This window comes from Orycteropus afer, unplaced genomic scaffold (assembly GCF_000298275.1).
Source record: "Orycteropus afer afer isolate SDZICR_OR568_19922 unplaced genomic scaffold, OryAfe1.0 scaffold00515, whole genome shotgun sequence".
In the NCBI taxonomy this organism is placed as follows: Eukaryota; Metazoa; Chordata; class Mammalia; order Tubulidentata; family Orycteropodidae; genus Orycteropus; species Orycteropus afer.
Window position 1 is genome coordinate 988,670 of NW_006922102.1, and position 15,122 is coordinate 1,003,791.

A 15,122-nucleotide genomic window follows, 5' to 3' on the forward strand; every position below is an offset into this window, starting at 1 on the left:
GCTGACTGCTCTTCTGTCCAGGTTCCTGGCTTTTTATCCCCTTTCTCCTGCTCTTCTGGCCTGCTACTCTGGGTGGGCCTGAGTTGCCTCTCCTCATCAATAAATGGTACTGGGAAAATTGGATTTCCACATGCAAGAAAGTAAAATAGGATCCATGTCTCAAACCATACATAAGAACAAATTCAGAATGGATTAAGGACCTAAATGTGCAAACTAAATCCATACAGTTCTCAGACCAAGCAGAGGCAGCGCTGTCAGGCCCAGGTTTTAATAATGGATCATCTAATGTAGTAACAAAGCCCAAAGAGTAAAGGACAAAATAAATAAATGGGACTGCATAAATTAAAAACTTTCGTTCATCAAAAGACCACCAAAAAAGTAAGAAAGACCAGGTACCAACTGGGAGAACATCTTCAGAAACCATACATCTGACAAGAGGCTAATAAACTATAGATAAAACATCAACAACTTAACAAAAAGACAAAAAATTAACCCATTCGCCATAGTCTCAGAGGGCATCAAACTCAACTGGCATAACATACTACACAAAAGCATTGTTCCACATCCTACTTCAGCTAGTAGTGACTGGAATCTTAAAAGCTTACAAGTGGCCATCTAGATGCAACGATGGGTCTTCTCATCCAGAGCAAAGAAGAATAAAGAAAACCAAAGACACACAGAAACAATTAGTCCACCTAACTGGTACACCATGCGATTATCAGCCTATATGACTATGAGACCAGAAGAACTAGATGGTGCCTGGCTACCACTGTCAACCACAAGGAGGGGGCTCTAAGTAGGAGATCCTGTACAAAGTAGGAAAACAATGTGGAAAAGAACTCAAAATCATTTTTTTTTTTTAAAAAAAGGACCCGATTTGCAGGTCTGACAGAGCTTGGTGGAACTAAGAGACTATGGCCCCTAGCTGCTCTTCACATCTGGAATTGAACCCACTCCTGTGGCTTCCAGCTAGACAAAAGACAGGCATATGAGCTGAATATTTACACTAGGTAGGTAACGTTCCTTGGAGAGAACAATCATGGGAGAATAGAAGGGCTGTGTATGCACAGAGAGACAGCTCGGGGAGCAGGAGTGCATAGGAGGGAAGGACACAGGGAAGAGGTAACTATGGGGAGGAAGTGGGAGGGGAGCTGTTGCATTGTGGGAAATTACAGTCAATTTCATGAGACAAAGTATATGTGGGCTGCTGTATGGAAAGTGAATTTGCTTTGTAAACTTTCACCCAAATCACAATAAAAATTAAAAATAAAATAACCCAATCATAACACGGGCAAAGGATTTGAATGGACATTTCACCAAAGAGGACATTCACATGGTCACCAAACACATGAAAAGGTGCTCAGCGTCATTAGCCAGAGAGATGCAGATCAAAACCACAATGAGACACCATTACACTCCCACTAGGATGGCGAAGATAAAAACAAATAACAAATGGTGGTGAGGATATGGGGAAATTGGAACCCTTAGCCACTGTTGGTGGGAATGCAAGACGGCATATATGGCCACTGTGCAGAACAGTGTGGCAGTTCCTCAAAAACTGAAAACAGACCTACCATGTGACCCAGTAATTCCACTCCTAGATATGTACCCAAAAGACTTGAGAGAGACTCAAAATAAGACTTGTACATCAGTGTTCCTTGCAGCACCATTCACAGTAGCCAGAAGGTAGAAATAACCTAACTGTCCATCAGTGAATGAATGGATAAGCAAAATGTGGTCCATACATACAGTGGAATACTACTCAGCCAGTAGAGAAAAAGAAGTCTTGATATCTGCTACAGTATTGATGGAGATTGAAGACATTGTGCTGAGCAAAATCAGCCAATCATAAAAGGACAAATACTGTATGACCTCACTCATATAATAAGACAAGAAAAGACACATGTATGGAGACCAAAGTGTATTAGCGACTACCCAGGGGTGGGAAGGAGTGGAGAAAGGGTTCTGATGGTGATGGAAAAGTTGCATTGTTTAGGGGTAGGGTTAATGATTATTGTAACTGCTGTCAATAAGTTGTACACCTGTAAAAAGTAGAATTGGCAAAAGCTGTGACAGACTTATTTGCAACAATGAGGCGGGGGGGCGAAGAGTAATATTGAGGCTGATTGTGTACAAACACCTCATGGGATTTGGTTCCTTGGTTTAGAGGTTTAGGGACCTGGTTTTATGAGACATTCAAATTAATTAGCCTAATAACATGTTTAGTGCTTCTATTCTACTTCCTAGTGGGTTGCATAGTGCCTACGGTCTTAAAAGCTTGCAAGTGGCCATCCAAGGCACAACAATTGGTCTTTATTCACCTGGAGCAACAGAAGAAAGAGAATTAGGAATGAATAGGAGCATATGGAATATGTGGCTAACTGCCTCCATGAACAACTGCCTCTTTTGTCCTGATACCAGATCCGAATGGTGTCCAGCTACCGTTACTGCACATTTTGATTCAAGATTCCATAGCAGAATCTTGATCGAAAGGGGGGAAATGCAGAACAGAATTTCAAATTCTCATGGACTCCAGATTTTCTGAAGACATGGAAGTTGAGTAAACTCCTAAAACTGCTGCCCTGAGATCATCATTCAACCTTAAACTAAAATTACCCCTGAAGTCTTAAAACCAAACAACAATTTAGTTAACTAGAAAAAAAAAGGTCTGCCTTGAACATTGTGCTCTTTTAAGAGCTATTTATGTAGGATCAAGTCGACAAATTGAAAGGTAAGAACCTTAGAGGCCATGAGTTTATGTTAATGGGGAGGAACAAAGAGAAAAGGCAGGTGAGAATGGTTATGCAACTTCAAGAATGTCATCAATGTCCCTGAGCTGTATGCGCAGGTGCTACTGAAGTGGTGTGTGTTTCACTGTGCATACTCTCAGCAACAACAAAATAAAATTTAGAAGGAAAGAAAAGAACAAGGAAAGAGTGCGTCACGCGGAGTCACTGTCACTAGTGAGCATGTTCCCTTATGGATCTACTGTCAATTAAACACCACCAAACAAACGGATTTGCTTCACTAATTCTAAAAAAGGAAATAAATCCATTTCTGCATATCAGAAGGCCAACAAATTCTATAGTTTTTTAGCATGAGAACTGCCAATCACCTGCATTCAATGAAAACCGTTACCAAACAACAGGCTATGATTTGAAGTTTAAGGATAAACTGCTATTATACAGATAAGACCAGAGAGGTCACCCATCAATATGTGAACAGTGGTGGGATTTCATCAGAAGATAAAAGTAAAATCACCTGAAGTGAAATGCCATTTAAATCAATGCCAACAAGAGAATCAGTGGCCCCACTGCCCAGTTCTCCACCAAGGAACCGATGAATGGACCTCAGGGCCAGCCCTCACCAGGCCCATCACCTGCCGACTGAGAGAGGCACAGCCCAAATGAAGACTGTCAACTTCATTAATTAAGGAAGTGATTTCATTTACATAAAGAGGAGGGGCACCGAGAGCACAATCCATGAAAGAAACGTGAATACGCTGGACTTCACTGAAACGAGAAACTTTCCACCGTGTGAAGAGCACAGGCAAGGCCGGGAGAGCAGCACTCACACGACTGGCAGAAAAGACCGGCAAAGCACATGTCTCGTGAAAGAGCTGGATCCAGAACAGAGAAAGAACTCTCAGCACTCAACTTTTTAATTCTTAAGTCAAAAAAGTTTTGTTTTTTTAATGGGCAAAAGATCTATACAGACAAATCAGTGGTCCACAGGTAGCAAATAAGCACGTGGAAAGATGCTTGGTATCTCTGACCACTAGGGACCTGCAAAGTAAAACAGGCACACTGCACGGGTATCAGAAAGGCCAAAGTCCAAGCCACTGACATGGCCAACTGGGGCAGCCACGTTGGGAGGCAGCTTGAGCAATTGATTACAAAGCTAAACGCAGTCTTACTATACAAGCTAGCATCATACTCCCAGGTATTAACCCAACTGATTTAAAGCATACGTCCCCCAAAAACCTGCATTCTTTATCCCTAATCGCCAAAACCTGGAAGCAACCAGGATGTCCTTCCATAAACAGTTTCTCTGGCACATCCACACCGTGGAATCTTATTCAGGGATAAAAAGAACTGTTGGCTCAAGTCATGAGAAGACTCGGAGGAACCTTACATGCACGGTGCTAAGTGAGAACAGGCAGCCTAAGACGGCTGCCTGCTGATACAAGTCCAGTTCATGACAGTCAGGAAAGAGCCCGGTAACAGTGGGGGGACGCAGAGCACTGGGTGCAGGGCTTGGGGGCGGTGCTGTGAAGCCCAGCAGATTTTCTCAGGAGGTGAAACTGTTGTACATGATACTGTAACGATGGACACATGACGTCACGCATTTGTCAGAACCAGTATGCAACGTACAACACGAAGAGTGAAGTTCAATGCATGCAGGTTGTTCTACAGATCCCAGAGGCCAGGGGATGCCGGGATAGAACACGGACGGTGACAGTGACCCTAACTGTAGTGCAGACGACGCGTCAGCCTCGCTGCAGAGCGTGCGGGGCAGTGCCGACCTGAGGCCGAAGGACGGCCCCTAAGCCGCCACACGGGTGATGGAGCCGTCTCCCACAGGGGTGCGGTCAGCTGCTCCACGAGCGCCACCCAGGTACGCCGGGATGAACGCCCAAGTAACCGGATGGCAGGGGTGGGCGTTTACAGACCGGCGCGGAGGGGGCCAGAGTGATCCACGTCCCAGGGGATGAGCTCACGTCTTAAGGAATACAGGTGCAGAGATCTAACCGATGCACGTCTACACAGTTAACAAACACTCTGCTATTGTCCTGCCCTGTCAGCCGAGAGGGCCTGAAAGTGATGACACCTCAGTAGCATGAGCACACCTGGGACCTGGATCACGGTTCTGATAATCATTCTCCAGTAAAGGGACCAGGGCTCCTCGAAGAAGTGGCTGATTCTGGGACTGAGGGAGGAAATACACAAAGTGAATCTGGGCTATGTGTGGAGCCAGAAAGGAAGGACTGCAAGACAGAACGGCCAACAATGATGGGGGCTGTCAGAAGGACACAGGAGTCAACCAAAAGAGCTCCCGATGGCCAGAGCTGGAACCATTTGAGGAAGAAATACAGAATACCAGGTTACAAGCCCAAGGATAAAATACCCACGAGTCCACGATGACGTCAACAAAACACTGGATCAACATGGGAGGTAGACCAATCTCCCCTGCAGAAGAATGCCAGGGAATTCAGGCCCTCAAGGACGCCTTGACTCTTCGCGCACCATTGTTCTGAACATCAATCAGAAAACTTAGTGAAGGTGGGACTTTAATTTCTGCTCTCCCTTAGAGGACCGTGTGGAAAGGGGGGAAGGCAACCTCACAGTGGAGCGACCTGACAAGCACACCCTCAGCCAGGGGCGGAAAGTCATGTCGACAGCACGGTCTCTGATGGGATGTGATGAGGATGCACTGTGCCTCTGCGATCCTCCTCTCCAAATCCCATCACCCTCGTCTAAGAAGCAAAACTAAGGAGAGCGGAAGAAACCACAGACTTTAGTTACATAATCAATGTATCATACTGGGCTGTTAATTGTGACAAATATACCGTCCTCAGGGGAGATGCTCAGGGGAAACTATGTGTGGGTTACATGGGAACACTCTGCTCTATCTTCACGATTCTTCCTAAAAACTGTTCAAAAATAAAACATTTACTGTTTAAAAATAAATAAAATTTGAAAAGGAGGGCAACTAGTTATATGTATTTTTATGTATATTATATGCATTTTTATAGACTTGGCTGAAGATAATCTGACATATGCACTTGGGCTACAAAATTAGCCCCACACATTACAGAAGCAACCAAAGACAGAGTTGGAGTAACCTCTCGGAGACACTCAAACACCTTGAGGGAATCACCAGGCCTGCCGACTCAGGATCGTAGTCTCAGAGGACATCATGCATCAATTGGCACAACATAGTACATAAAAATCTTGTTCCACAACCTACTTTGGTGAGTAGTGAGTGGGGTCTTAATAGATTCCAAGTGGCCATCTAAGATGCAACTATTGGTCTCCTCTCATCTGAAGCAAAGAAGAGTGAAGAAAATCAAAGGCACCTGGAAACAATTAGTCCAAGGGTAAGATAGACCATGAGGACCTCAGCCTTCATGATGCTGAGACCAGAAGAACTAGATGGTGGCCGGCTACCAATGCCAAGCACTCGAAAAGGGATCAGAATTGGAGATCCTGGATAGAGTGGGAGGAAAATGTGGAACAAAATTGAAAAACACAAAAATGACTAGAATCACCGCTCAGATGGAGCCTGGTGGAACCCCAAGACTATGGCCCCGAGTTACCCTTGGGGCCTAGAAATGGACTCACTCCCAAGGATTAGCTCTCAGCCCAAAAGAGAAAGACCTACATGCAGAACACCTACCCCAGGGAGATACACCCACCTACTCTAGAGAGATGCACCCTTAGAGCAATCAGCCATGGGGCACCACGGGGGCAGCATTCACACGGAGGGAAAGCAGGACAGACAGGAGCACAGAGTTAAGAAGGGCACAGGCAGGGGGTAGTTCCAGGGACGGGAGGGGAGGAGAGTTTGTTATGGTCAGGGATGGTAATCAGGCCATGAAATCAAATGTGCACAAACTGTTGAATGTAAAACAAATTTGCTCTTTCAATTTGTACACAAAGCACAATAAAATTTAAAAAATAAAAATAAAGAAAATTTGAAAAGGAAGGCAACTAGTCAAGTTATACACATTTTTGCAGAAAATATGGCTGTGGAAACATAAACCAGCCTGGTACTTGATTTTACCGCACACGTGGTCCATGTAAGGCTTCCATCTCATATACCTGATGCTCTCAAGCTGTGCCTTCATAGCCAAGACCTGCTCCACTGTAACGACAGGTCTACCGCTATGTCGTCTACTGCTACGGAGGAACCCGAGTTGGTGTGGATGATCAGCAGAAACTTACAGTAGCCGTTCTCTGCTCATCAAACTTCGAAAGCTTCTGAAGTTCTCTGTAGACTGTTCCAAGAGGTGCGTATTCAAGAATCAGGTAAACCCTGGTGGCGTCATGGAAATAACCGTACAGCCTGAGGATATTAGGATGCCTGCAACAAAGGACACGTCCACCAACGTCTGGTTACAGAGCCGACACGGCAATACGTGCTAATAGCAAACAGACCCCTCAGGTGGACCCAGGGGGATTTCTACCTGGGTTTGCCATGCCCTTGCCCCCACTCCACCTAAGCTTCTGAAGCAAGAGACCCATTCCACAGAAACAGACACAGCAACATGTCATTTTCCATGCAGTTTCAAGGTATTCATAGGTTAAGATTATTACTTCCTTCCTTTGGGCATCTTTATCCTTAGGGGGAAAATTCCGTTAAATGTTAATTGCCCGCAAATGTGAAGCAGAACTTGGCCTCTCCGCCGGGGTGTGGTCCCCAACGCAGGCAGCACAACAGCAGCGCTCAGTGAGGCCGCGGCCTTGGGCTGGCGGGGAGGGCCCCGGCAGCTGGACGCGGGTCCTGTCAGACACTGGCCCCTCTCAACAGCCCGCATAGCGATGGGCTTGACAAAGGCAGATTTTGAAGTATCAGCAACTCCTTTAAAGTGTTAAATACCGTAAAAGTAAAATAAAGGGGGAAAAAAAGCAAAGCCAGAGGCCAGTATCAATCTGCAGGCTGCCCACCTGTACCCTGTGCTTAACTCAGAACAAAGTGCGATTCTCACGTTACCCACCAAAACATACACAATGCCACGTAAATGACCTAACAGAATATCGCATCTGCAGGCGACTGTTCAGGACCACCACAGAAACATCCAGGTAAATCTTTGAAGAATCACAAACTACTCTTTCTGGTCCTGAGACACGGTGCTATATAAAGAGCTTTCATCTTTCGCTTTCCCCGAACATTATGTTCCACACACCACTCTTCTGAGCATCCTTCTGAACACTTACCTGAGGTGGGACTGTATCTCGACTTCTCTTCTCACCTGATGTTCGACGCCGGCTTTCTCCAGCTGAGCTTTAAATAACACTTTAAGAGCCAGGATAAACTTGCTTTGTTTTTCTCTTGCCAGATAAACATTACCAAATTTTCCTTTACCCAACGGGCGGCCAATTTCAAAATCTTCTAAAGTCCATTGCCTTCTAGGAAAGAATTGAACATTTTTAAATGTAGAGAGAACAAATCTTTTCCAACAATTTGTCAACAACTGGTTAGATGCATTCTGTAAATAAGTTTATACTTAGGATGGCACTGGCCCTGCACCACGACTGACTCTCCACACATGCAACACCCCACCCCCAGCCGTCATCAGCCGCAGCATCCGTGACACGGAACAATCTGGGACCTTCAGAGCCGGCACACTGAACGGGAAGTGCCCTCGTATGCTCAGGATCAAAGACCTATGAACACAGAGAACCCTAAGGAACAGCTGGAGTGGCTGGGGGGGAAGGACGGTCCACAGCCATCTGTGAACTCTTCTGAATGACCTACTTCCTCCCCCTCCTCCCTCAGAGATGCTACTGCTCTACTGGGCTGAGAGCCCTCCTGCTGGTGGACGCTGAGCCACTGTTACTGCCGGGAGCAGTCTGGATCCCACAGGGCAGTTGAGGCCGAGACCCACTGGATTTAGAAGCAAAATAGTCTCAGTGCGAGTTCATTCCTAGCGCCTCCTACAACATTCTAGAGTCTAGACAGTGCAGGGACCGAGAGCAAGCTTCCAGACGATTTCTGAGAAGGATGTGGCCGCAGCCTTAAAATGAAGGATAAATGCGGGCACAACTCGTTTCATAGCACTTCGTTTTAGAGCCTCACAGATACTGCGGGTTTGGTGTTTTCTTTAAATTGAAGGCTTGCATTTTTCCAGCAGCATGTGCTCACTGGGTGACTCTGTCACATTCTGGTCATTCTCGCAATATTTCAGACTTCTTCATCACGCCACTGCACACTTAAGAGACCACAGTGTAGTGTCAATGCAACTTTTATATGCACTGGGAAACCAAAACCTTCACAGGGCTCGCCTCATTGCCATATTCACTTTACTGCAGTGGTCTGAAGCGAACCCAAGGTCTGCCCGTACGGTACTTCACTAACACCGTCAAAATACCGAGACAGTCACACACAGTGTGCTCACAGTTCGGCAGCATGACCCCATTCCTGCTTTTTAAAAACCTGCACCTTCATGTGAGAACAGAGAGAAATCTAGCAGCACAAACCACACAGAGGTCACTCCTGAGGCAGAAAGCAGCTTTCATGTCACACATTTCTGTGCGTAACAGATTCACATAAGCTTTCCTACACTCGAAAAAGCTAACTCTGAGTCCTGAGAAAATACCCATCACACACACACACACACACAAATCCCTTTTTTCTTTCTTACAAAGACTGGAAACCTGGAAGTATTCTGATAACCAGTTTTCTGAATGAAAATATAAAGACCTATTTTTTTAAGAGTTCCCATAACTAAACTTACAATTAAATGGTATATTCTAGAATGATAGTGGAGGATTTTGCAAATAAGATAAAGCTTCCTTACTTTTTTGATTCTTCTTTATTCTGTTTTGATGCCAGTTCCTTTCCAGGATTATTTCCTATATAACATCAGTTACAGGGAAGAAAAAGAAACCTTTCAATATTTTAAATATGAATGACAATCAAAAAATGATCACTAAAACGTTAATATTATTTGTCAACACTCGGTTACGTGGGCTAATTTTTCTTTACACGTTGAGGGAGACGACCACTCCACCCCAGCCTGACTCCCAGCACGTGATGTCTACAGAGCTTCTAGAGTGAAGCTGGGCAGGTCTGTACGTAGTTTAAAAAAAAAAAACAAAACTAACTGCCATTAGTTGATTCCAACTCATAGCAACCCCCTTTGGGTTTCCAAGACAGTAAATCTTTATGGAAGTAGATTGCCCAGTCTTCCTTCCGCAAAGTGGCTGGTGGGTTTGATCCGCCTCCTGGTCAGTAGTCAAATGCCTTAGGCACTATGCCATCAGAGCTCTACCACCAATGGTTTAAAGACTCAAGGCTACACAGGTTCTCCCTATATATAGCTTCAATCTGTTTCCAGATGAATTGCACTTCTCCAACAGAACTACCAGTCCTCCCATCTGTGACAAACTTTCCCACACTGAGTCAGTCACCTGTTCCCACCTCCCCTCTAATTATGCCATATGAAAATGACTGATAATCTATGTAACAATATAAGCCAGGCCCTCCTTCCACTCAACTGGTTGGATAGGGAAACAGAAGCCACAGATCCAGCACCTGTAAGAAAGTAGGTCGCAGCACGGTCTGATGGTAACTGTCATCAGCCACGCGTGCAGACATGTACACAGGACATGTCCACTTGTTTCCGATACTTCAAACTCTAGCAGCAGCATAGCGTGCACGCTGATACCTGGATGCAGGTCCACTTGTTTCCGATACTTCAAACTCTAGCAATAGCACAGCGTGCACGCTGATACCTGAACACAGGTCCAGGCTGTTTCTTTTCCTCCACGGTTCACTGTCAGTGTCCCCCCCACCGGCTTCTCCTGTCTCAGCCAGTGCCCAGCTGTACTGAGCCAGCTCCTAGCTGAGCTGTCCATCCCTGCCGGCTCTGGTGAGTTGGGCTCTTCTGAGTCTCAGCTTTGGCCCTGTGAAGCTGAGCCAGTACTGCTGGCCACCCTTAGACACAGCGACGGAAGGACAGACTGGTCAGAGTGAGCTGCGTGCAAGCACTCCAACCCACCACCGTCCAGTCGATTCCGACACAGAGCAACCCTACAGGATAGAGGAGACCTGCCCCATGGGCTCTCCCAGGCCGTAATCTTCATGGAAGCAGACTGCCTCATCTGCTTCTGCTGAGCAGCTGGGGGGGTCAAGCTACCAACCTTTTGGTTACCAGTCAAACGCTTTAACCACTGCACTACCACAGCTCCATGTAAGCACCCTACACACCTGTAAATAGGAACCATTACCATCCGACCTGCACCACCCACCTGAGGCCATTGTCATCTCTGGCCTGGACCACCACGAAGCCCCCTATCTGCTATTCCTGGATCCAGCAGTGTGACTCGCCAATCCATTCAACAAATCCAGAGAGGGCATTCTAGAATACCCATCCTCTGCCCAAAATCCCTTCAGCAGTTCCCATTCCTTAACACAGCCAACGGTGCCCACTGTGACCCCACCTGGTCTGCCTCAGGCCATGCATGTGCCCCCAAGCTCCCCCACCTTAGACCTCTTCAGTAAGTACCTGCTACAGTAAACCAAACTCAACCCACTGCCGTCAAGTCGATTCCGGCTCAGTGACCCTACAGCACAAGGTAGAACTACCCATAGGGTTTCCTAGGCTGTAATCTTTACAGTAGCAGGCTGCTTTATTTTTCTCCTGTGGAGTGGCTGGTGGGTTTGAACCACCAACCTTTCAGTTACGAGCTGAACACTTAACCACTGTGCCACAATGGTACCCTACAACCTCATCCACTATTAAGCAATCTGAGAGCCGTGGGATGGTGCTGGGTCCTCCCTGACTCCCAGCTATTCCCTGAGGGTGGTGATCAGACCCATGTTTCTTTTTTCTTTAACTTTTCATTGTGATCTTGGTGAAAGTTTATAGAGCAAATTGGTTTTCCACTCAACAATTCACACCATCCTGTTTTGTGACATTGATCATAGTACCCACAATGCAACAGCACTCTCCCCACTTCCCCATGTGTTTGCCATCTCCAGTCATCCCTCTTTCCCATCGCTCCCTGCCTCCTGAGGTTTATCCTGGGAAAACACTGCCCTTCTGACCTTGTAGGGGTGATTTTTCTAAGGAGTGTGTACCTCCCACACCCTGGTGTTACTGTTCACCTGGTGAGACTGTCTATCTTCTGGCTGAAAGTTGAGCCCCAGGGGTAAGTTTGGTTCCAGGCCTGAAGCAGGTCTGTATTTTTAGCCCAGGCCTGGTCCATAGCAGACACCACCAGTTCAACCTGAAAATCACGCCGTCTCCCTTTGCTCAGTAGATAGGGTACAAGAGAGAGGGCTTCAGACAGTTAACACAAGCTTCCACTCTTGCTTGTTTACAACTAGAAAGAACTTTCAGGGGGGCTTAAAGGCTGGTTTACCAGATGCTGACGGCTGGGCCTGCTCGCTCTTTGGAGTGGTGTTTGGTGGCCTGGAGACAGGACGAGGTACGGCGGTTATCTGCAACGGCTTCCGCTTCTGACTCTGACTCTGAACTTGAACTGGCTTACGGCTGGAGGCGAGCTTTTGTGCTTGTGAAGGGATGTTCTGGGAGGAATTTGAAGGACACAAGACCCGCTGAGCCTGGCCACCACCGGCAGAGAACAGGTTCTGAGAAGGAAACTGCTGAGTCACTGGAACGCGCTTCGGACCATCACTGAGCGGAAGCATGGCCTAGGTTGGGAGGGAAGACAGAAGCACGTTAAAGGCCTTTGTGAACGGAAGGTGAACACTGTGAGGCCTCTACCAGCTTCTTGTGTAACAAAAGGAGCATCCCTGAAGGAGACATACTTCCAGAGGAGGCAGTACGGCTGCAAGGATACTTCAGTGACACAAGGAAGAGGCATTAAACACTTTCTAAACATTCTTGGTAACTCAGAAAACTTGTCTGTTGTTTGGCAAAAAGCCACAATTCACAAACTTTCTACTACTATCTCAATTCTACTGTTGGGATTTCTTTGGCTACCTATGTTTAAAGAGCTCTGGTGGCGTAGTACCTAAGGCATCTGACTGCTAACCAGAAGGCTGGTGGTTCAAACCCACCAGCCACTCCTTGGAAGGAAGACTGGGCAATCTACTTCCGTAGTTTTACCGCCTCAGCAACCCATGGAGGGGTCGCTATGCATTGGATCCAACTCAAAAGCACTGAGTTTTACTATGTTTAAGAGGAAAACCAGAAATGCATCAGAATGCTCCACGGTGGCTGTCTTTGAGTGCAGAAGTTTTGGAAGACTGTCTACAATTTTTATTTCCCAGATTGAACATAATAAGCTCATTACTATTAAGTATTTCCTAACGCTTCATTGTCTTAAGCACTCATAAGGTGGCAGTGAGCAAAAAGAACTTTGACAAAGAAACAATGTAGGCTCTTTAAAAATTATTAGTAAAATGTATCATTTATACACCTATTAGTGCCATACAAGCTTAAAACAGAGTTATATTAACTAAAATCTTGAGTTAATCAGACTAAAATAAAACAGGTGACATATCTTCCAGCTTCAGCTTCTCATAGTAATGATGAACCAGTAACAGAACGTGAAGCCTCAGAGTCCATCTGGTCACCAGAGTTAGTGCCTTCACCCTTTTGTGACCCAGAGGACATACAGTGCCCACTTCCTTACATTTTCCACCTCTGAGGTTGAGTGGAAAACTGCTATCCCACCTTAAATATGTGCTGCCACCTAGTGGGTGCCTGTATAATTCCATGAATCGGAAGAGATGAGCCTCATCCCACAAAGCCCTTTCAGCACATTGCCCAGCCTTCCCTCCGAGGAAGACGGGCCATCTACTTCCTCAGCGATACCGTCTCAGAAACCCGAGGAGGGGGTCGCTGTGAGTTGGATCCGACTCGACGGCAGTCATGTGTTCCATTAATTTCACCAAAATCCCTATTATTTCCCCAAAAAAATGTTTTCATTTCATTCAAAATGGTTTCCACTACTGAAAACACATGGTCCAAACAAAAGAATTCAAAGCAGAAAATAATTCAGTCTTCAAAGAGTTAAAAGAGAGTGTTTAAAAGTATAGTCAATTGCTTCTGAAATTTGCAGTATCCACAACACAGGAGGCCTTTAGGCAGTGTTGCATGAAAAGGAACATTTTAAACACAGTAATTTTTTAAAAAAGTGTTAAAAATAAAATACAGTGACTCAATTTAGCCGCTTTCTTATTGGTCATTTTATACCTTCAGCCAATAAGAAAGGTAAACATCCATTTATTTGAAGATGCTGACACCCAAAAACTAGCTAATATTTTTATCTTTAGGAGCTCTGGTAGCATAGGGCCTAAGGCACTTGGCTGCTAACCAGAAGGCTGGCGGTTCAAACCCACCAGCCACTCCTCAGAAGGAAGATGGGGCAATCTACTTCCGCAGTGATACTGCCTCGGAAACCCAAGGAGGGGTCGCTATGAGTCGGGGCCAACTTGATGGCACATAACAACAACAAAAACATTTTTATCTTTATGGTGAATTCTAAGAAGAAAAGAAAATCTGAGGATTATCTCTACTTTAGATTGACAGGCAGCCTGGGAAACCCTGTTACAGTTCCACTCTGTCTTCCAGGGGCGCTATGAGTCTGAACAGACTCCAGCACAGTAGGTTTGGTTTGGACTTTGCTTCTGTAGATTGTCAGCCTTGGAAACCCTATGGGGCAGTTCTACTCTGTCCTCTAGAGTGACTATGCATTGGAATCGACTCAACGGCAGTAGGTTTCATTAGAATACTACATACATACATTAGGAGCTCTGGTGGCACTGTGGTTAAAGCATTCAGCTGTTAACCAAAAGGTCAGTAGTTCAAACCCACCAGCGACTTCTCAGGACAAAAAGATGAGGCAGTCTGCTTCCATAAAGATTACAGCCTTGGAAATCCTATGGAGTAGCTCTGCTCTGTCCTTTCGGGTGACTATGAATTGGAATCAACACAATGGCAGCGGGTTTGTTTTTACAAGAAAATCATGTACATAAGTATGATCCTGCACGCAATGGGGGATACTGCTGACTCTAATACAAAGCAGGACAAAATAAAGAGTGGTGGCGTAGTGCCTGAGGCACTTGACTGCTAACCAGAAGGCTGGCAGTTCACACCGACCAGTCACTCCTCAGAAGGAAGACTGGGCTATCTACTTCCGTAGTGAGACTGCCTCAGAAACCCAAGGAGGGGTTGCTATAAGTTGGATCCGACTCAACAGCAGTGAGTTTAGTTTTTTTGGTTTTGGAGGGAACTGACATGTCAGGAATGCTGAGAAATGCAGCCACTCACATCTGGGTGTGTAGTACAGAACCTACAGTCACAACCCAAGATATAGGGAAGAATTTCACAAGGGGACCAATCTCTACGAGACAGGATTACAGTTATATGAGTCAATCACCTTAATGGGTCCTGAAACGCAGTTTTCTTTAGATTTATCCAT

At 45.8% G+C, this 15,122-nt stretch overlaps 1 protein-coding gene across 1 annotated transcript in view; it reads right to left on the minus strand.

The window, feature by feature from the left end:
- The window catches only part of AURKA (aurora kinase A), a 30,875-nt gene extending 15,753 nt beyond the window's left edge, over positions 1-15,122 (minus strand). The window contains exons 1-5 of the mRNA XM_007955585.1: positions 15,081-15,122; positions 12,093-12,384; positions 9,524-9,578; positions 7,941-8,132; positions 6,948-7,086 (exon numbers count right to left, since the gene is read on the minus strand). Of these exons, the coding sequence (XP_007953776.1) occupies positions 6,948-7,086; positions 7,941-8,132; positions 9,524-9,578; positions 12,093-12,384; positions 15,081-15,122 (720 nt within the window). The remainder of the gene's footprint in view (positions 1-6,947; positions 7,087-7,940; positions 8,133-9,523; positions 9,579-12,092; positions 12,385-15,080) is intronic.